At 42.6% G+C, this 21,406-nt stretch overlaps 2 protein-coding genes across 3 annotated transcripts in view; one reads left to right on the forward strand and one right to left on the reverse strand.

The window, feature by feature from the left end:
• The window catches only part of LOC137335329 (tumor necrosis factor receptor superfamily member 5-like), a 33,070-nt gene extending 21,542 nt beyond the window's left edge, over window positions 1-11,528 (reverse strand). The window contains exon 1 of one of the 2 annotated variants that reach the window (XM_068000650.1): window positions 11,316-11,528. In XM_068000650.1, coding sequence (XP_067856751.1) covers window positions 11,316-11,363 — 48 coding nt within the window. In that variant the 5' untranslated portion in view covers window positions 11,364-11,528. The remainder of the gene's footprint in view (window positions 1-11,315) is intronic. The other variant, XM_068000651.1, reaches the window with a different exon arrangement.
• Window positions 11,529-15,695: 4,167 nt separating this feature from the next.
• The window catches only part of LOC137335333 (AP-1 complex subunit gamma-1-like), a 133,486-nt gene continuing 127,775 nt past the window's right edge, over window positions 15,696-21,406 (forward strand). Inside the window, exon 1 of the mRNA XM_068000661.1 lies at window positions 15,696-15,773. The gene's annotated coding sequence lies outside the window, so the exon portion shown is untranslated. The remainder of the gene's footprint in view (window positions 15,774-21,406) is intronic.

A 21,406-nucleotide genomic window follows, 5' to 3' on the forward strand; every position in this document is an offset into this window, starting at 1 on the left:
GGAATTTTCTATATCCTGTACTAGGTTAAGTCCAGTCTTGCAGCTAGCTTTGGCTCATATGCCAAGTGCCTTAATTAATAACTTGCTTTATATAAATGAAGCAAAGCTATTAACAGTATAGATACTGTACACCCTCTGATAGTGCATGTGTGAGGTTACAAAAGCTCTTAACAGCGTGGTATAGGAATGGCAATTATTGCGAGGCTTATTTGCCCATTGGAGGAAGAAAAATATAGTTTGGGGAGTCTCAGTACAGTTCTAAGAATGCATTGAGCCCACAGCACAGAAATCAACCTTAAATTCACACTATCTGGCACTAAATAGTGGGGATCTTTAAAATCAGTTCTTAACCGATTTCCACTGATAAATTCCCGGATTTTTTTTGGATAGTAAATCAGTTAAAAACTGATTTCCTCCTGAATTTGAGTGGAAATAAAGAAAATTTCCCATTGTTTTCTTGCTAAAAATCGCATCTGCGCTGTCAGCATGTATGCTGCGTACTGTAGTTGCAGACATGATGTCACAAATCCATCTCTGGACCGTCTTTGGCAGAAAAAGAAATGAAGCCTGTGTAATTTGGATTTTGTTAAAGGGGACTTGGATCTTCTTGAGGTATTGCTATAGGTATGAAATTATTTATACTGCAGTGTGTCAGTCTTTTATTCCTAGTTAAGTATGAAGCAAGGACAGCAGTGAACTGACACAGTTACCACACACTGACAGTCCCCTGAAGACTGAAGACATCAATCAAAGGCCGACTCAGGTCACACACCAAGGCATTGTTCACTAAAACCAAGATCACAACTGTTCCCCTGGGCATAATCTCCAACAAAGAAAAGAACTTGCATTTATGTAGTGCCTTTCACGTCCGAAGGGCATCCCAAAGCCCTTTACAGCTACTGAACTACTTTTGACATACAGTCACTGTTGGTATGTAGGAAAATGCAGCAGCCGATTCAAACACAGCAAGTTCCCACAAACAGCAATGAGATGGACAACTAGGTAACCTGTTTTGGTGGTGTAGATTGAGGGCTATATATTGACGAGTACACTAGGAGAACTCTTCTACTCTTCTCTGAATACCATCATGGGATCATTTATGTCCATCTGAGACAGCAGACGGGGCCTCAATTTAACATCTCGTCCAAAAGTCAGCAACACCCACAATGCAGCACTCCCTCAGTACTGCACTCAAACGCCGGCCTAGATTACAAGCTCCAGTCCTGGAGTGAGGCTTGATCCCACAACGTTCTGACTCAGAGGTGTGAGTGTGACTACTGAGTTTAGATTTTGTACACAGTAAGATCCCACAAATTAGCATTGCAATGAGTGATTAGCTGAACGGTGTTTTTGGTAGTATTGTAAGGAATGGGAGAACGCCTCGCTCTTCTTCCATTTGTGCCATGGGATCTTTAACATCCACCTGAATCAGGACCTTGCTTTAACATCTCCTCAAATAATGCAGTACTCCTTCAGTGACAGCTTAAATTATAAATTCAAACTCGTGATATGGGACTTGAATCCACAAATCTCTGACCAAAATTAACACAGCCTGGCAATTAACTTATAAAAACTGCCTGCAGTGAAATTTTGAGGGAATGCCAAAGATGGAGATTCCAATGGGATTCACTCATGAATTCCTGGTATTTTTAATCCCTATATACTCAGTTCAAAATTAAATATAACAGCATGTAATTTGTAGTTTCAGGGAGACTCAGAGAGCAGGATAGATTTAACATTCAGATTTGAACACAATACAATCCATTTTTTTAAACTTTTGTGCTTATTAAGGTGAGGGATGTTAGCACTGAGGAATGGAACTATTGCAGCCACTCAGTATCAGCATCAAGCACTCCCAGATCAGGTCTAACAGCCAGATACAGAAAAAAGCTCCCTCCGACTGCCCGACTACATGCCTCAGCCCCAGTCTTAGAAGAGAGACTCCTACTGCACCAAGCCTCATATTTTTTCCATTTCCCACACCAGCTATCCCCTGGACCTCTGAGTGAGATTGCTAGATAGTGCTGTTTTATGCCTTAGGCCTATGCTAGAAACTGCATTGAGACTGTCCAAACCTATTTACATAGGATCTTTACAGCTAGCAGGTAGAGGAGACTCTCATCCCATCAGTGTGAGCTGGAGTTAAGCTCAGGCCATCCAGTTCTTTTTTAACGCTTCCTTGCAGCTCCCTGATGTGCCTACCTGCCCCATCTGGTGGGCAAAGAGAAGATGATCTCTCAGGACTCCTGCAGTGCTGCTATATTACACGTGTGTAATCTGGCCTGAATGACTCTTCCTTCCATTTTTCTCTCCTTATCTGTGGGAACGCACCTGGCCTCTGCTCAACACTTCCTTGTGAAATGGCGACTGAGATCAGAAAGTGTACTGCACCCTGTAGACTACTGTTGCTGATATGAGCACAAACGTTTAATGTGTTCAAAAGAACATTCTCGTCTTCACTATTTAAATGCAGATTAATGCAGATTAATAGATTGATGCCACCATCAATCCAATCAAATCTTTATCCCGGTTTGCTAAGTGGTTCTGGCTGACGACGGTTCTAGAACGCTCCGTCTATCTACTACCCTCAGATACAACTTCCCTCATTTATTTTCAGACATGTTTTGAACATCGGGTTTTTGCTTATGCAAAACAAAAAGCAGAAAAGATAGCAGCGAGAAAGCAGAGAGTGAGGTGTCCGTGCTTCTATCTTGTTCTGTATCTGGTCTGCGAGGGTTTTTTCTGTGAAAACTCCCCCAGCATCTTGTGGTTTCACACATTAACAGACATCTGGTTCCCTCCTGTCAGGAACACACCCAGTGCAAGATTCGAATGTTATTCTATTATATTTACAGTAATTTGTACTTAATATAGTCATAGTAGTCTGTGGTGCAGCACTTAAAGAAGGAATTACTGTCTGCACGTTTCTTGTGCTGATGTTTCTCCCCTTTTCCCCCCCTCCTTCTCTCTGAAGACATACAGTCCTATCTGGGATACTGTGTCGTTGATGCCAACCACCTTTCAGTACCTCCTCCAAATGGCTTTTCTTCAGTGAATGGTGGTGGACTGTTCAACTGTAGAGGGCGTTAACAGCTGAGCCCATTCCTGTCCTTACTCAATGACCACACATGTGTACTTAGTGGAGTGGGGGGGAGGTTCACAGGAGAGCAATCAGGAGCATAGACCCTGGCTTGTTTGTCTCCTACCTAATCCAAAGATGTTGAGGCCAACTGTAGCTCCCCAGTTGCCGACCCAACTGGCTTCAGCTAACTTAATATAGCTGCGTGGATAGTGAAATGCCTGGGAGACAGAAAGAAGAGAATAGGGGTTTATGTTTTTTTATAGATTGGTGGGATGTAGGTGATGGGATCTGTGCTGGGACCTCTTTGGTTTTCCATTTATGTAAATGATCTAGACATGGGCACAAGATGAATGATATAGAAGTTTGCTGATCATACCAAATTAGGCATAGCAAACTGTAGAAAAATGCAGGAGATTGCAAGATGGCATAGACAGGTTAGAGGAGTGGGCAGAACATAAGAACATAAGAAATAGGAGCAGAGTAAGCCATACAGCCCCTCGAGCTGCTCCACCATTCAATAAGATCATGGCTGATCTTTGGTCTCAACTCCACTTTCCCACCCGATCCCCATATCCCTTGATTCCCCTACAGTCCAAAAATCTTTTGACCTCAGCTTTGAATATACTCAATGACTCAGCATCCACAGCCCTCTGAGTGAAGAAATTACTCCTCATCTCAGTCTTAAATGGCCGACCCCTTAGCCTGAGACTATGCCCCCTAGTTCTAGACTCACCAGCCAGGGGAAACAACTTCTCAGCATCTACCCCATCAATCTCCCTCAGAATCTTATATGTTTCAATGAGATGAGAGGTGACAGTGGCAGTTCAATGCAGAAAAATTGTGAAATAGTATACGTTAAGAAAAAAGACCTTGTGGAAGGACATATGCCCCAACTGGTAAGATTCTTAAAAGAGTGGAGGAACAGAGAGATCTAGGAGTGCAGATACATATATCTTTAAAGGTGGTAGATAGAGAAGTCTAGGTTCTATATATAGGTAGATCTTGGCACCTCGTTATAGGAAGGATATTAGTGTTGGGTAAAGGGTGCCATGAAGATTCACTGGAATGATATTGGGAATGAGAGGTTACAGTAATGAAAAAAGGCTAAAAAATTGAGGCCTTTTTCACTGCAAGAGAGCAAATTAATCTAATAGGAGTTTTCAAAATTATGAAAGGTCTTGAGAGGGTATGATCAGCAGCCCATCCACCACCTTAAACATCCACTCCTTCCACCACCGTGGCAGCAGTATGTACTATCGACGGGATGCACTGCAGCAACTTGCCAAGGTTTCTTCGCGAGCAGTTCCCAAGCCCGCAAACTCCACCACCCAGAAGGACAAGGGCAGCAGGTGCATAGGAATACGATCACCTTCAAGTTCTCCTCCAAGTCGCACACCATCCCGAATTGGACATATATCATCATTCCTTCATCGTTGCTGGGTCAAACCTGGAACACAATGCCTAACAGCACTGTGGGAGCACCTTCACCACGCAGACTGCAGCGGTTCAAGAAGGCGGCTCACCACCACCTTCTCAAGGGCAACTAGGGATGGGCAATGAATACTGGCCTTGTTAGCGACGCCCATATCCCAAGAATATTTTTTTAAAAGAGTGAATGATTGTTTTTACTGGTTGGTGAATTGGTAACAAAGTGACACAAACTCAAATAATCACCAGAAGGATGAAGGGGAAAGTCAGAAGAAATGTTTCACACAGAGTCAACACATTATCACAATATTGAGGCAGAAACTATAATATCATTTAAAAAGGAATTGGTGAGTATTTGAAAAAGTAATATGAGATACTAGTAAAGTGCCAGTGGCATTGTCCATGGTCAATTGATGAATATAAGTTTTTATATTCAAGATGGTGACTGAATTCAAAGATTTCAGAAACGTGCTCCACAGCGCCTCCTGGTGGCCATATACCTTTTAATATGTTTGTTCTCAGGATGTGGGTGATGCTTGCAAGGCCCATTTATTGCCAGTCCCTAAACACTCTGAATAGGTGATGGCGGGCATTCTCCTTGAGCCGCTGCAGTCCGTGTGGTGTTAGAGCCCGTAACTGCACAGCAACATTGAATGGGAAGTGTTGACATAGCAAACTATTGTTTGCTTTAAAACCAGCCTTTGTTCCAAATAAATGGTTTTGTTTGCAGTCCTACAAGTGGTGGAAAGAATTGCCCAGGTCGCTATGTGACATTGTAAACATGTTAAAAAATAAACATGTTTAGCGTGTCACTGCACATAGCAACCAGAACAATTCATCCACCCTATTTTTAGACGTTCTAGCTAGCCACATCTCCTGGATGTGTATATAATTAAAATGGAAATCATCCAAACACTCACATCACTTTCACTGAACTGATCTAAAGATACAGCCTCTCTTGCAACTTGACTTACTTGTCTTTTTAATACATTCAGACTATCTTCCCCAGTCTTCCTTTCCCCTGCAATCTGCAGCCTGAAATCACCTAATCAGCATTTCTTGTCTCCTGACCTACATTGGCTCCCGGTCCAGCAACACCTCAATTTTAAAATTCTCATCCTTGTGTTCAAATCCCTCCATGGCCTCGCCCCTCCCTATCTCTGAAACCTCCTCCAGCCCTACAACCCGCGAGATCTCTGTGTCCTTACAATTCTGGCCTTTTGTCCATCCCTGACTTCCTTTGCCCCGCCATAGGCATCCGTGTCTTCAGCTGCCTAGGCCCTAAGCTCTGCAATTCCCTCCCTAAACCTCTCCACCTCTCTACCTCTCTCTCCTCCTTTAAACGCTTCTTAAAATGTATCTCTTTCACCTGTCCTAATGTCTCCTTTGGCTCGGCGTCAATTTTTGTCTGATTACACTCCTGTAAAGCGCCTTGGGATGTTTTACTGCGATAAAAGGTGCCAAACAAATGCAAGTTGTTGTTGTATTATGGTCCCTGATCCTCAACCCAGGTGTCCCAGTTTTTAAAAAATCCAAATGGTGATATCTCTACATTTTATCTTCATTTCATTTTATAATTCTTGCTGAATTGAATACAAAATGTATGAAAAACACAAGGTCTGTTTAAAAAGGCACATTGTACAAACAAACATCTCCTTTTGATACAAGCTCAGGAAGTCTGTTAAACCACAGCTTATGAGATGGGGAAGGGTACTTTACTTGTGAAAGTCCCTTTGTGACAGGCAAACACACATACTGAGCTCCCATAAGAGTGACATGGCTGCAGCAGAGTACTGGTTTGCTGCGATATCAAAGGGAATTACCTAATAGGCCAATTGCACTGCATACTTTTCATCGGTTTTGTAGAACCGATGGGCGGTTCATATTTTGGCGTGCGGCGTGAGAACATGATAAGGAGGTAGATTCACACTTGCTTTGCACTAGCTGTGGTATAGCTGCAATCAGTGCAAAGCGAAGTTTAAGAAAAGAAAGAGCTTGCATTTATATAGCGCCTTTCATGACCTCGGGACGTTCCAAAGTGCTTCATAGCCAATTAGTACTTTTGAAGTGTAGTCTCTGTTGTAAGGTAGGGAAACGCAGCAGCCAACATGCACACACTAAGATTTCACAAACAGCAATGAGATAATGACCAGATAATCTGTTTTACTGGTGTTGATTGTGGGATAAATATTGGCCAGGACACTGGGAGAACTTCCTTGTTCTTTTTCGAGTAGTGACATGGGATTTTTTTTATAGTCACCTGAGGGGGCAGACGGGGCCTTGGTTTAACAGCTCATTTAAAAGGCAGCACCTCCAACAGTGCAGCTCTCCCTCAGTACTGCACTGGAGTGTCAGCCTAGATTATGTGCTCAAGTCTCTGGAGTGGAGCTTGAACCCACAATCTTCTAACTCAGAGGCAAAAGTGCTACCACTGAGCCAAGACTGACACATTTAAAAAAGTTAACTATGCAAACTTTCTTAACTCCCACCCTAGCAGAAAGCTGAAAGTCCTGTTAGCTCTACACTGATATTAAAATTTAGCCGACACTGGATTACCAATGAGCATAGCCAGCTTGAGTGTCAGCCTTGACTCATTGGTAACACTTTCACCTTTGAGTGAGAAGGTCATGGGTTCAAGCCCCACATAATCTAGGCTGGCACTTCAGTGCAGTACTGGGGGAGTGCTGCACTGTCGGAGGTGCTGTCTTTCAGATGAGATGTTAAACTGAGGCCTCGTCTGCAATCTCAGGTGGATGTAAAAGATCCCATTGCACTATTTGAAGAACAGGGGATTTTGTCCTGGACAACATTTATCCCTCAACCAACATAGCTTGCTTGTACACAGATGAAAATTCAACTTTTCAACTGTAGAACAATATGGAATTAGCAGTATAACTTTCTCGGCTTGTATTAATAAAAGAAAGTGTTACCATCTTTGTTTTTAAAATATGCCTTTTAGAACAGACCTTGTATTTTTCACACATTCTGCCTCCCTCTGCAGATGCCTGTGATGTAAATGCCCCCACAGACACTATCGGGAGTTCAATCCACAACCACAGACCTGTCTGTTACATTCCTAGAATGTTCTTATTTCTCACAGCTGAAATGCTCATTGTATTCTAAGTGCTGCCACAAAAATATTATTATTGTTATTATTTAAACATTTACACATTACAGGCACAAAGGTTTTAGCGTATAATTTGTCAATCTCCCATGGTTTGCACATGGGGAGCCTAAACCAATTGTAGTCTTTAGGTTGAAGTTGGATTAGACTGTGGGGGATAATTGGACTAGGTGTAAGATTTTTAATAAGATATGGATGTATAATATAAAATATTCAGTCCCCATTTTAAAGTCGTACTTCTTTCCATATTTTTATATGACATATTTCTATATATTTTATTTTATATATTACAGATATATAAGAAAGCTTACAGAAATTCAGGATGCAGAGAAGTACAGTTGATTGAAAGATAGGAGTTAGGAAGATAGAAACATAGAAAAATTTACAGCACAGAAGGAGGCCATTCGGCCCATCGTGTCTGTGACAGTCGAAAAAGGGCCACCCAGCCTAATCCCACTTTCTAGCACTTGGTCCATAGCCTTGTAGGTTATGACACTTCAAGTGCATATCCAAGTACTTTTTAAATGCGATGAGGGTTTCTGTCTCTACCACCCTTTCAGGCAGTGAGTTCCAGACCCCCACCACCCTCTCGGTGAAAAAAATTGTTCTCAGCTCATCTCTAATCCTTCTACCAATTACTTTAAATCTATGCCCCCTGGTTATTGACCTCTCTGCTAAGGGAAATAGGTCCTTCCTATCCACTCTATCTAGGCCCCTCATAATTTTGTACATCTCAATTAAATCACCCCTCATCCTCCTCTGTTCCAAAGAAAACAACCCCAGCCTATCCAATCTTTCCTCATAGCTAAAATTCTCCAGTCCTGGCAACATCCTCGTAAATCTCCTCTGTACCCTTTCTAGTGCAATCACATCTTTCCTGTAATGTGGTGACCAGAACTGTACGCAGTACTCAAGCTGTGGCCTAACTAGTGTTTTATACAGTTCTAGTATAACCTCCCTGCTCTTATATTCAATGCCTCGGTTAATAAAGGAAAGCATCCTGTATGCCTTCTTAATCCCAGTAGGGATCTGTGAACATGCACTCCAAGGTCCCTCTCTTCCTCTACACCTCTCAGTATCCTTCCATTTATTGTGTGATCCCTTGCCTTGTTTCTTTTCATACAGGCTGAGAAATGGGAGACACAAAACTGAAATGTTATAGTGTTACCATTGTAAGTCCAAGGAGACTTAGTAGATTTGACGCTGAACATGTTCCACAAAAACAATAGGATATTGAGTTACACAGCCAAAACAGCAAGATGTTAATCAGAGGACATAACAATCAAACCTTATAGTGCCCTGGTCAGACTGCACCTTGAATACTACATTCATTTCTGGTCATCTAGAAATATGGGAGGCATTCAATCACTGGAGTTAGTGCAGAGAAGAGCCACGAGGCTGATTCCCAATGTCAAGAGTTGAGTTAAGAGAAAAGACTGGAGAAACTCAGAAATTTCAGCCTAGAAAGGTGCATCTGAGGGATGATCTTACAGAGATAGGTAAGATTGTTAAGGGTATAGAAAAAGTAACCCAGAATATTATTTAAAATTAAACAGGAGCGGAACTAGAGGACACAGGCTCAAACTAGCAAATGGGAACTTTAGGACTGATATCAGGAAATTCGTCTTCACACAAAGAGTGATCAACATATGCAATAAACTTCCAGATAGAGGCAAAACCCTAGAATCATTTAAGAAACAATTGATGCTACAATGGTGGGGTGGGGGGTGGAGAGGGGAGCGATTAGGATCTCACTGAATGGATGAATGAAGATGGGCGAGATAGCTTTGCTCATCCATAATTATCTTTTCCTGATCCATAATTATCTTGTGATCTTATCAAATTCATGTCCAATACAAGCCAAGCAGCAAGTGATCATGGTTGGCATGAACATCAAAACGCAACAAACTAACTACTTACCCCCTTAACTGGAAATCATATACTGGTATTCCACAGTGTGATTGCAAGTCAATGGTGTCTTGTTACTTTTCCGCTGATACATATACACTCATGATAGCTAGAAACACTGGCATCTCTCTCTGGAAAACAAGCGTACACTCCCTTGCTAGTAGTCACATGATCCACATTTTGTTTTTCATTTGCAATTTCCTTTTGCATTTTCTTCTAGCTTGCACTCACTAATATCAAACGCTAGGAAAATGGGAATCACTACATTCCAGGTGTTACTCAACACACAGAGGCTCAGATGTTTATTATAAACCGTGTAAGCTTTGCTTTTGTGACTAATGTTATCTGTACTTCCCTTCCTCCTAATTGCACAGTAACCATGTAATACAATCCTCATCACCTAGACTGAACAATCATTACATCTTTAGACTAAAACCCTCAATAGGTTAAAAAGAAGACTGAAAGCATTATTTCAATATTGCCTGCTAGTTTAATTCAAGAAAGCAGATTCAATTCCAATTTTCAAAAAGGGAGTTGGATACATACTTGAAAAGGAAAAATTTGCAGGGCTATGGGGAAAGAGCAGGGGAGTGGGACTAATTGGATAGCTCTTTCAAAGAGCCGGCACAGGCACGATGGGCCAAATGGCCTCCTTCTGTGCTGTAAGGTGTTATGATGGTATAAGCTGTATACTACTGTGCCAATAGAGCATAGGACCAATCCCTATAGACAACACACAGTAGAAGCACCGTTTGTGCTCGCCAAGAAAATGGAAACAAACTCATTTCTATTAAATTCAGCTCCTGGCTATAATGAAATGCACAGTAACTTCAATCTTAGCACAGCTTAGGCTTGGAGTGGGCAATGGAGCCTGAGACTTCTGCAGCCCTCAGGGTTATCTCCTCACAAACGCAGCACAATGTGTACATTGTCCTTCCTACCTTGGGACGTCAGCACTAATCTAAACCATGTTGGTTGAAAAGCATTGCTGCCTTACACAATAGTTTCATTACCGATTGAAAATTGGCAGCAATAAGCAATAGTCTTCCTCGAGTGATGTCCACACTATTGCCCCCACCCCCGAGATCAAAACACATAGGTGAAAACTAGCAAATAAACAGTGGCCAAACACAGAGAAAATGCCATTCCACCCGCTCTCCCACCCAGTCATTTATTTTTAGCAGCAGCTGTCTTGTGCCTCGCCTATTCTTCATTTCTGAGCCTACCGAGTGAGTGCCAGCAAAGCCATTCTACCAGGCAGGGCATCACAGTTGAGCCTCACCCAACAACTACAGCAGGGGTCAATGGATAGCAACCTGCCGCATGAACCTTGGCTTTCTCTTCCCCATCACTAGCCCAGGGCACTGAGGCCAATCGTAGCATCCACACAGCCACCTCACCTGAGATCAGCTAACTCGGCACAGATCTGGGAACCAACTTGGGACCCTCCTGTACGGGATGATTCAGTTCCACTGTTGCTCATTAATCTATTCCTAGGCTATAAGAAGCAAATACTCCCTATAGGTTTGGACAGTGCAGTAAGTGATGGCTTGGATCATGAAGTACATCCACCATTAGCTTTTAGTCTTTACAGGTTAATCAGGGTCACTGGTGTTAGAAGGGAGATTCTTATAATGTTTCTATCCATCCATTTTCTTGATCAATATGTAGAAAGAAATTAGATTTTTTTCTTTAAAATACATGTTTTACAAAGGAAACGATCTATCTCAATTTCAAATGTTATTTCACTATTCACTTTAACCTGAAACTTACCTGAAACAGACAAAAAACCCAGCAAGCAAGGACACGTCGGGTCATCATTTTGACCAAAACTCGCACCAGATTTTCCCACCTTTTAAAAAAAATTGGTTGCAAATTATTTTCACGATCTTGAGTGGATGTTTATTTTTCTAAATGAAAAGTAAATTCCTTTCCCGAAGCGATGACTTGGTTTTGCTGCAAATCCGTTGCGCTTAGACAGAGAGAGAGAGATTTATACTTAGTGCAGCTAGTCCCTCCTACCCTTCCCCTTGCGGGGTATTTTCAGAGGTGGTTTCCAGCCGCGATCCTATCTGATCTCACACTATTCGTTTTCAGTTTTATTTTTTGTGTGGTTACTGTCAGGGCCGTTATTTGCACTTAGTTACATCATCTTTTTTTTAAAAAAATAGAAGTTAAGTTCAAATTATACAAAAGCATTAATTATTTGCATTTGGACACATGAAACTGACAGCGTCTGGGTTCCTGAGCAAAGTCCTTCTGTTGCCCTCTTTTCACAAAGCGAAGTTTTAAAAAAAATAAACTTAGATTCATTTTCAAAAACCTTTTCTTTCACGGCTGATGTGGGGTCGGAAGCTCATCTCAGGTAACATTTCTAGACAAATGACCGGTTAACATTGTATTCCACTTTATGTCTACCGCCTCTTATGATTCATTTTTTTGTGGTACCCAAAAGTTAGATGTTGAATAAGCAGGGGTGGGTGGCGGTTCCGAGCATCTCCAGACCCTCCTCTCTAAACCCTGTGCCTGGTGGTCCCAGACTCGAATTGCACAGTGCTTTCCAGTCCGGATCCCAAAGAGCCACATTCAGCAGGGCTGATCCTTGTAATCGTTGCTCCATTGATTGTGCACCCCCACCCCCACCCTCTCCCAACACACACACACACAAGGTTAAAAATAATTTAAACCCCGACAAATGTAGCTATTTAGTGAGCACGTCATGGCGTTACTGCACCACCATCAAAGGAATCTCCATGAGCCCAGGCTAAGGTCTTGGAAGTGCCCGTGTGACTGGGGCCTCCCAAAACTGAGGATTCCAGACTCAGAGAATTGTGCGTGGTGGATATCACAGCATTGCTCCACTCCATTCTCTCATCACTAATCAAAAGGACCAACCCCAAAAACTTCCTCGCCCCCAATGCTCCAATTCCACACATCACCATCTACCTGACAATCCTCCCAGGAATCTCACGTATGTATCTGCCACCACTCCACCTCACAGTGGAAAGCGACCTATCACTTTTGTACATCTTATAAAACACTTTGATTTCAAGTGGGCTAACACTCCTGTACACAGTTGTTTTATAGAGATGTAACAGTGCTGCATGTCTCAGTGTCAAAGTTTTTGCATCGGGTGCAAAAAAATGTCTATTGGGTGTGAGTAAATGTCCTACAGGACGATAAGAAAACATTCTTTTACTGGCCACAGTGCTTTCTCACCCACCCCAGTGAATATCGTTACAAAGCAAATTTATAATATAATTCATAAAAAATGTAATTGTTCATAGAAAAATCACACTTATCCATAAATTCATCTCTAAGAACTTACTCTCTCTTCCACAAACATTAAGACAATGTACGACCAAGCTCTCAGCTCTATATACAGCCTCCCCCCTTACTTCTACATCTTCCCATGCTCAGTTTGCTTATCCTCTTCAGAGCCCTGCTATAATTATCCAAATATAAAGCTTCTCCTAGCGAATACACCCCAAATCCTAGCATCCATGCATAACAGCAGCCGTGGGTTTATTTTTTCATTCTCGGAATATGGGCGTCGTTGGCAAGATCGGCATTTATTGCCCATTCCTAGTTGCCCCGAGAAGGTGGTAATGGGCCTTCCTCTTGAACCGCTGCAGTCCACCTGTTGAAGGTGCTCCCACAGTGCTGTTGGGTAGGGAGTTCCAGGATTTTGACCCAGCCACAATGACCCACAATGCCAAATGGTTTCCATTTTAAAAATTCTAGCACCCAAGCTTAGCTACAAATTGATGTAAGACTATACAGTTTAGAAATTCTTGTAACTTGAAACCAGACTGATCTCTGCTCCAACACACTGTTGTCTGCAAATCGGCGTTGGGGCCAATCGACAACTAAGTTACAAACACAGTTTGTTTTCATAATTCCATCCTCCAATTTAAATCTATTTGGGAGGACTTCCACAAAATCAGTGCCTTTACCAAGGATTTTCTTAGCATTACAACAGAAAAACTTATTTTAGTCCAAGAATTCAATAATATTTTCATCACCAGGTTTATTATAGGACAATGCATTCTAAGCTACATATTATAATCCCTATTCTCTTTTAAAAAACAGAATATCCACAATTATTATATAACAATCCATTTTCCAAATAGTATAATACTCCTGTACATCTATATATCATTAAAACCTTATGGATTGATAGATAGATAGATCGATAGATAGATAGGTATATAGATACATCAATCATCTGAGAATCACCTGCAATGGCTTCTCTTCCCACTCCCGCACCATTACCTCTGGAGCCCCAAGGATCTATCCTTGGCCCTCTCCTATTTCTCATCTACATGCTGCCCCTCGGTGACATCATCGGAAAACACAATGTCAGGTTCCACATATACGCTGATGACACCCTGCTCTACCTCACCACCACCTCTCTTGACCTCTCCACTGTCTCTGATCTGTCATGCTGCTTATCCGACATCCAGTACCGGATGAGCAGAAATTTCTTCCAACTAAATATTGAGAAGACCGAAGCCATTGTCTTTGGTCCCCGCGACAAACTCCATTCGTTTAGCCACTGTCTCCATCCCTGTCGCTAGCCACTGAGGCTGAACCAGACCATATGCAACCTTGATGTGGAGATGCCGGTGATGGACTGGGGTTGACAATTGTAAACAATTTTACAACACCAAGTTATAGTCCAGCAATTTTATTTTAAATTCACAAGCTTTCGGAGGCTTCCTCCTTCCTCAGGTGAACGGAAAGAGGAAGCCTCCGAAAGCTTGTGAATTTAAAATAAAATTGCTGGACTATAACTTGGTGTTGTAAAATTGTTTACAATATGCAACCTTGGCATCCTGTTTGACCCTGAAATGAGCTTCTGACCCCATAGCCACTCCATCACCAAGACTGTCTACTTCCTCCGCTGTAACATTGCCCGTCTCTGCCCCTGCCTCAGCTCATCTGCTGCTGAAACCCTCATCCATGCCATTGTTACCTCCAGTCTTGACTATTCCAATGCTCTCCTGGCTGGCCTCCCATCTTCCATGCTTCCAACTTGAGCTCATCCAAAATTCTGCTGCCCGTATCCTAATTCGCACCAAGTCCCTTTCACCCATCACCCCTATGCTCGCTGACGTACATTGGTTCCCAGTCTGGCAACGCTTCAATTTTAAAATTCTCATCCTATTTTCAAATCCTTGCATGGCCTCGCCTCCTCCAGCTCTACAATCCTCCGAGATCTCTGCGCTCCTCCAATTCTGGGCTCTCGAGCATCCCCGATTTTAATTGCTCCATCATTGGCGGCCACGCCTTCAGCTGCCTAGGTTCTAAGCTCTGGAATTCCCTCCCTTAACCTGTCCGCCAACTCTCCCCCTTTAAGACACTCCTTAAAACCTACTTCTTCAGTCCTAGTATCTCCTTACGCGACTCGGTGTCAAATTTTGTTTGATAACGCTCCTGTGAAGCGCCTTGGGACATTTTGCTACGTTAAAGGCACTCTATAAATGCAAGTTGCTGTTGTTGTGGATAGATAGATAGAGATGGACGGATGGATGGCAGGTTGGACGGACATAGGAATGGATGGATGATGTGGCTAAAGTGACTGTGTGCCTGTTTAAGGACTGATTTTATGCAATGAAATATCTAAATTTCAGGCATTACAAAAAGGTACATTTGTAAATAATAGTGAGATTGTGTACCGCTTTACTGTGATTAACAAGCCAGACTTGGCATATTTCCACCTTTGATAAAACCTGATTTACAGAGCACCTGTCAGCCGCAATGCAGTTCCATTTACAAACTGATGTGGGGAAAATATTTCCTTTAGGTATCTGGAAAACCCCACTATTCCCTTTATCTAGTGCAATTTACTGGATGCATATAATCCGTGTAAATTCCATGGGGCTTTTTTTGCATTGGATAACTAGAAAAGTCCCCACGCTCTCCTTGCGCAATAATTGAGCAGTGACTCCTGCTGGGACCTGGAGTCGCGCGTGAGACTACAACTCCCACAGTGCACTGCAGCCCTGGCCGCAGGACCGCGTCTGCGCCTTACGCTCTGCCGGGAGTTGTAGTCCGCCTCCGGGCCAACTGAGCGCAGCGCGACGGCGGAGAGAACTACAACCCCCAGAATGCGCAGCGGGCGGCCGTACATGCGCGCTGGGCCTTTTCTAACTTTAAACGGCCGCCATCTTTCAGCTAGAGGGGATAGCGGGGGGAGGCTGTTGTCGGTTTGTCCTGTGGGTTCTGGTGAGTATCGGCGGCTGACAGCAGCCGTCGGCGGCGGCCGGTCATCCTTTAAACATTTAGGACGCGGCCCGGGCTCGGTATGAGGCTGAAGTACCATCAGAGAGGCGGCTGTGTGTGTGCGTTTACAGGGGGATGGAGAGAGGAGGAGAGCTGCGCCTCCCCCCTCCCTCTCCCCATTCTCCTCAGTGACCGGTGCACAGGCAGCGCTCAGCTGCAGCGGGCCTCTCACCTGGACCAGACCAAGCTGGGCGAGTGAGATTCGTTGTCCACATGGTACATTGTGTTAGGGGCTGTCACCCTCAGTACGTTCCACAGTGGTGCTAAATGGGCTGCTGGCAAATAATGTGGATCTTTTAGAAATATATATCTATAGTTGTGTGGGGAAAAAATGGAAAATGCAGGAAAAATTGAGGGTCATGTGGTGGGGAAAAACAACCCTTTAATGTTCCATTTGGGTCACAAGTCACGTTAGACTGCTGTAGAGATAGTGGGTGGTCAGTGGTGTATTACAGATGTATGTGTGGTTCCAGCTGAGCTTGCTGCAGGTTCATGTACAGTACAAGCCCCAGAAGCATGGGGCACATCTGTAATTCAGGTTATTTCTGCATGTCCAATTATTTTTTTGTAATGTACAAGATGCTGTCCCTTTTCCCACTTGTTTGTGCCTTGATAATTAGCCAGTGATGAGTCTTGCTGCAGCATAGAGGGTGGTTGACAATGAAGAACATTTGGTGTACATATTAAGACTGCAAAAATGACAACAAACTGTATGTTCTGACTTAGTGTACTTTAAAAGGTAATATTATGTAATTCACAGACAAAATGCATGTAATATGGTATGATGTAGAGTACCTGTGAGTGCATTGAACTGTGAAAATTAAGTTCCCAACCTTTAACTCCCTGAGCATCTGTCATTTCATGTAGTGTTATGTGGTTGCACTTCTGAAAAGAATGTGAAAATGTAATGTGAAGTGTGGGCTAGTGGCATCCTGCAGTGTCTGTTGGTCGTGGTTTGTGGGATCATGGGAATCTGAGAAGAATATCACAACCTTTCTGAAGATTAGAGTTTTGGTTCTTGGAAGAGTGTCAGGGTTGTTTTGTTATTGTTTAGTTACTTAGTAAACACTATTAAAATGCACTTACAAAATCAGTAGAACTGAATTTTCCAAATCTTACAATTGTGCACTAGATGGGTATATTTATGCAGGAGTACCAATGCCAAAATTCCCTAAAATCAGCCAAGGCACTCTAATAGCAGGATTAAATTTTCTTATGCCCTTAAACTGACAGGTGCATTATGAAAGAAGTGATTTTTCTTAAAGTGTATGTATTTCAGAACCAAGGGTATATCCTACCATCTCTCTCTCTCTCTCTCTCTCTCTCTCTTTCCCCACCTCCCCACCCCCCCACCCCAAAGGAAGGCACTTCTTAAAAATGTATTGAGTACTAATGCATATCTAACCCAGCTGGTCCCATCTTCCTCCAGAGCCGTTGAAGCGAGAGACATGATAATGAGCCACTGTACATTTTGCTGAATAGAAAAATGGGGTAAGGGTGAAGATGGTCGGGGATTAGCAGCCATTGGCTGTGAAGACTACAGACATTTTAAATGACTTTGGCAGTGTAGCAGAATGCTCATCTCTTTGATATAAAGTTTTTTTTTAAAATTGGTAGTAGAATGCATTGTTGCCAATTCTACCAGCAATGATGGCAATTAATGGGAGTTGGGTGACGCAATAGGTTTATTGTTCTTTTCATCCTTACTATCTGGGTTCAAAATCGAGCTCATACTGATGAGAAACTCTCCTGTCTGTTGGCATTGAGGGTCCGATGTAGAATCGAGTTTCAGCAGTCCCAACCATTTCTTAGAAGGGGATAGGCCACCAAACTACCCTTATTTCATCATTAATTGTGATATTACTCGAGGTGTCACGGGATAGCTTGTCCAGGAAGTGGAAAATGAACGCTCTTTTGTAATAGATTGGCATAGAGGCACATTTGGCAGAGTATAGGAAACATTGCCTCAATTGGGAGTGCTGTACTTTATCTGGGAATGCTTGATGTTGGCTGAGAGTCTGGAATGTGCCATTTTCAGCACTAAAATCCCTATCGTGATTCGCATCAAAAAAGCCGCTGAAGGAATAGCTCAGTAGATTAGAACTCTGTGTTCCTCCAATTCTAGCCTCTTGTCAGTGCACCTCGATCGCCTTCCATTGTCCCACCATTGGCAGCTATGCCTTCAGCTATCTAGGCTCCAAGCTCTGGAAATCCCTCTATAAAGCTCTCTGCCTCTCCGCCTCACTCTCCTCCTTTAAGGTACTCCTTAAAACTTACTACTTTGACCAAGCTTTTGGTCACCTGTCCTAATGTCTCCTTCCTGGCTCGGTGTTAATTTTTATCTGATCACGCTCCTATGAAGCACCTTGTGACGTCTTACTACATTAAAGGCACTATATAAATGCTAGTTGTAGATTAAACAATGCATTTGGATTTTACTTTAGCTATAGAAGACACTGAAGTAGGTTAATGGGAGTCTTTTAACAACAAAATGTGTTTTGAACTTTTTAGGATACGATTATATCCTGAAAACAAAACGTTTCAGCTAATGTCACAAAGTAACCCTGCTGAATGCTTTCCTCCTTCCTCTTTGGTGAGGAGGGGGGGGGGGGGGAAATAAAATCTACAATTCGACCTGTGATACACCAGAATTTGCTACCAAAGCTTGTAGGAAAAATGATTGGGAGTTTTTCTTATGAATTGAAAACTGCTTATAGAATAGTGCACCAGAAATTCCACTGAACAATACAGGCAAGGGAGGAAGTCTCACGGGTATTCCCCACTTCTGCTGCAGGCTTTGACTTCCTGAATTAATTTACTGTCATTATCTGAGCCATGAAGAAATCCCTTGAAGTATGAAATTAAAATTAATTCTTGGTCAGTGCTGTACAGTGGATTTTTCTTAGCCAATTCTCTGTCCAGTTCTTCCCCTCTGAAGGTCCTGGCTGTTACCGGGTTATTGTTCTGTGGGTGTTGGCAGCCCTTCAGTACTTTCCCAAGGGACAATTCTTTGCTTGTGAGCTTAGGGAGTGAGTGTCCACAGACGTTTTCTGTGGAGGGCATCACAGCCATGCCCGATCTTGTCTATCACTATTTGATCATGAGGGGCCATGGGGTCATGTCTGATCTTGTCCTGTGCTATTTGATCATGAGGGACCACACGGCCATCCCTGATCTTGTCCTTGCCTGATATCCCCATATTTGCATTTCCAATGAGTGACTGGAAAGTGATGACCCTGACCCAGAGGTTCTGAGGTTGATTGTAGCACATCTATTGCCACCCAACTGACATTAAGTAACTTGCCGTAGACCAGGAATAGAATAAGAATTTTGTGGTCTGTAGGGCTTAAACAACAGTGGTACTTCTTTTACTCAGTGGTCCATTGTGGAATCAACCTCTACTGAAGCTGATTGACAGTGAGTACAGTTTTTTCTTGTAGTATTCTCATTCATCCCAATCCATATAAAGTTTTTTTTTTAGGAATTGCTTTTATGTGGCTCTGAAAGGATATGCTGTAACAGTGGGCTAAAGGCCCACTGAGGCATGATTCCATATGCCCATTTTTCCTGTGTCTAAGCATTGAGTGTCAGCAGGCTATTTGGCCTTGCAAATAATTGCAGCTACACCTGATTCTGTCTCCCTGTTGTCTATACATGTATGGTTTCCAGCAGAAGTCATTGGATAGCAAACAACAATGGCCGATTATTCCTTCCTCATCGTTAACAGTACTAAGACCAATTTATTCCTACCACCATTAGCCAGTTGATATCAGCTAATGTGGCACAGACTGAGAATCGTACCTAGGACCTTCCTGATTTGTATTGCTTAGTTGCATACTACCTTTATCAACCGAACTAATAGGAGAGCCAAGTGTCATTCTTTGGGTGGATTGCATGATTTCATGCTCCTGGCCCGAAGCTTCATTTGCTGGGAGATCATGTTTTAAATTCAGGCGTAGAGATCAATTTTCCTTCCTGCTGAACTCAATTGTCACAATTCCTGCCCTGCATTCCTGGTACGCAAAGCTCCGTGCGGGAAGTTGAACAATAACAACTTGCATTTATATAGCATCTTTAACATAGAAAAATGTCTCTGTGCTTCACAGAGGCATACTCAAAAAAAAAAAAACAAGGTGCTGAATTTGTTTGTGCCCATAGCTGGATTGCACAACGTTGAATATTGTCCAGTCATTGATGGAAATCTTGCTAACGTTTTATTCAGTAAAGTTGTAGTGCTATGTTGCTGGGTGTTAACGGTTCAGGCTTTTATGGCACCTCTTTCAACTGTCATCTAGCATTCTTGTGAGCTGATTTTGTCCCCCTGTACCAAAAGGGTATGTTTTGCAAGCTCAGACCTTAAATGTTTGCACAGTTCAGGTCTAATAATTAATCCAATTATGAAAAATTGCTTACTGAAATTTATAAAGAATCTCACTATTGAGAAAGGTGGCATCTCAAATAAAAGACCAGAATTGTATCAGCTAAAATTTCTTCATTACACAACCAAAAATGTTCTTAGTGCACTGAAAGTAAGTGTACACTCAGAGTATTGGGTGACTGGTGGGCACTGCTGTTCCTGCGTAGAAATGAGTGTTCACACAAGTGTAAATTTTAATCGGAATGTAGGCTGAGGACAATAACAGCGATGACATTTCTCAGCTGCTTGTGCAAACAGCATAGCCTGGAACTAGCTTTCTAATTCAGTTATAGCCACTTATTCTATAGTATATCATTAACCATGGGGTATCCTGTTTCTTTTCATTTCTGTACATTTCTAAAGCACATGAGCACTGTTTTCTTCAATGCTTCTCTTCACTGCCTGTTGACAGTACTGCAGTGCTGAATGTATAAATTTGTACTGGTTGCTACATTATATGACATACAGTATCTCTATAGTGACTGCAGCATCGTTCACCCAATTGTCTGTTTCTAGGGACCATATTGTACACTTCACTGTGGACAGCTCTCTAACTTCTGCAACAGGTGTATGTACAGTCCATCCATTCTGATTAACAGTATGTAGCGGAATGTAGGATTTGTAACTATTCCTGAGTGACTAAAATCACATTCACAGTTATAGCCCACTATTTGTTGTGCAATATGAAAAAAAAATCTTTTTATATGTTAGGGGTTTCTCTCATCCTGCCAACCCTTGGTGTTGACATGTGGATGAGTAGAGTTCTACAGGTACCAGCTCCCCGTTTGATACCTCATTCAAGTGAGTGTTTTTCATTTTTGAACCTAGACACTGAAGTGTCAGCAGGTTGGTCCAATGTTCAGGGTGTTGTAGACAAGTCCAATTCGGTCCTTACCCAATGTCCATTTACACACTTTCCAGCAAGTGTCACTGTTTAGCAGTTGGGAGTGTTAATCCTGGCTGAACCTTTTATTTCCCCCCTCCCTCCCCCATCAGGATACTGAAGTCCATTGTAGCATTCTGCCGGAGATGGGCTGATAGACTGCAGCTTGGACTGGGATTTTACTGGTCATATTGACTCTGTTGCACACTGGACAGAGTACCAAGCCGTTGTGGTGCTCTGATGTAAATTGTCAAATGAGAGAGTTCATCCCATCCC

The sequence above is a fragment of the Heptranchias perlo genome, chromosome 19, assembly GCF_035084215.1.
Source record: "Heptranchias perlo isolate sHepPer1 chromosome 19, sHepPer1.hap1, whole genome shotgun sequence".
Classification (NCBI taxonomy): Eukaryota; Metazoa; Chordata; class Chondrichthyes; order Hexanchiformes; family Hexanchidae; genus Heptranchias; species Heptranchias perlo.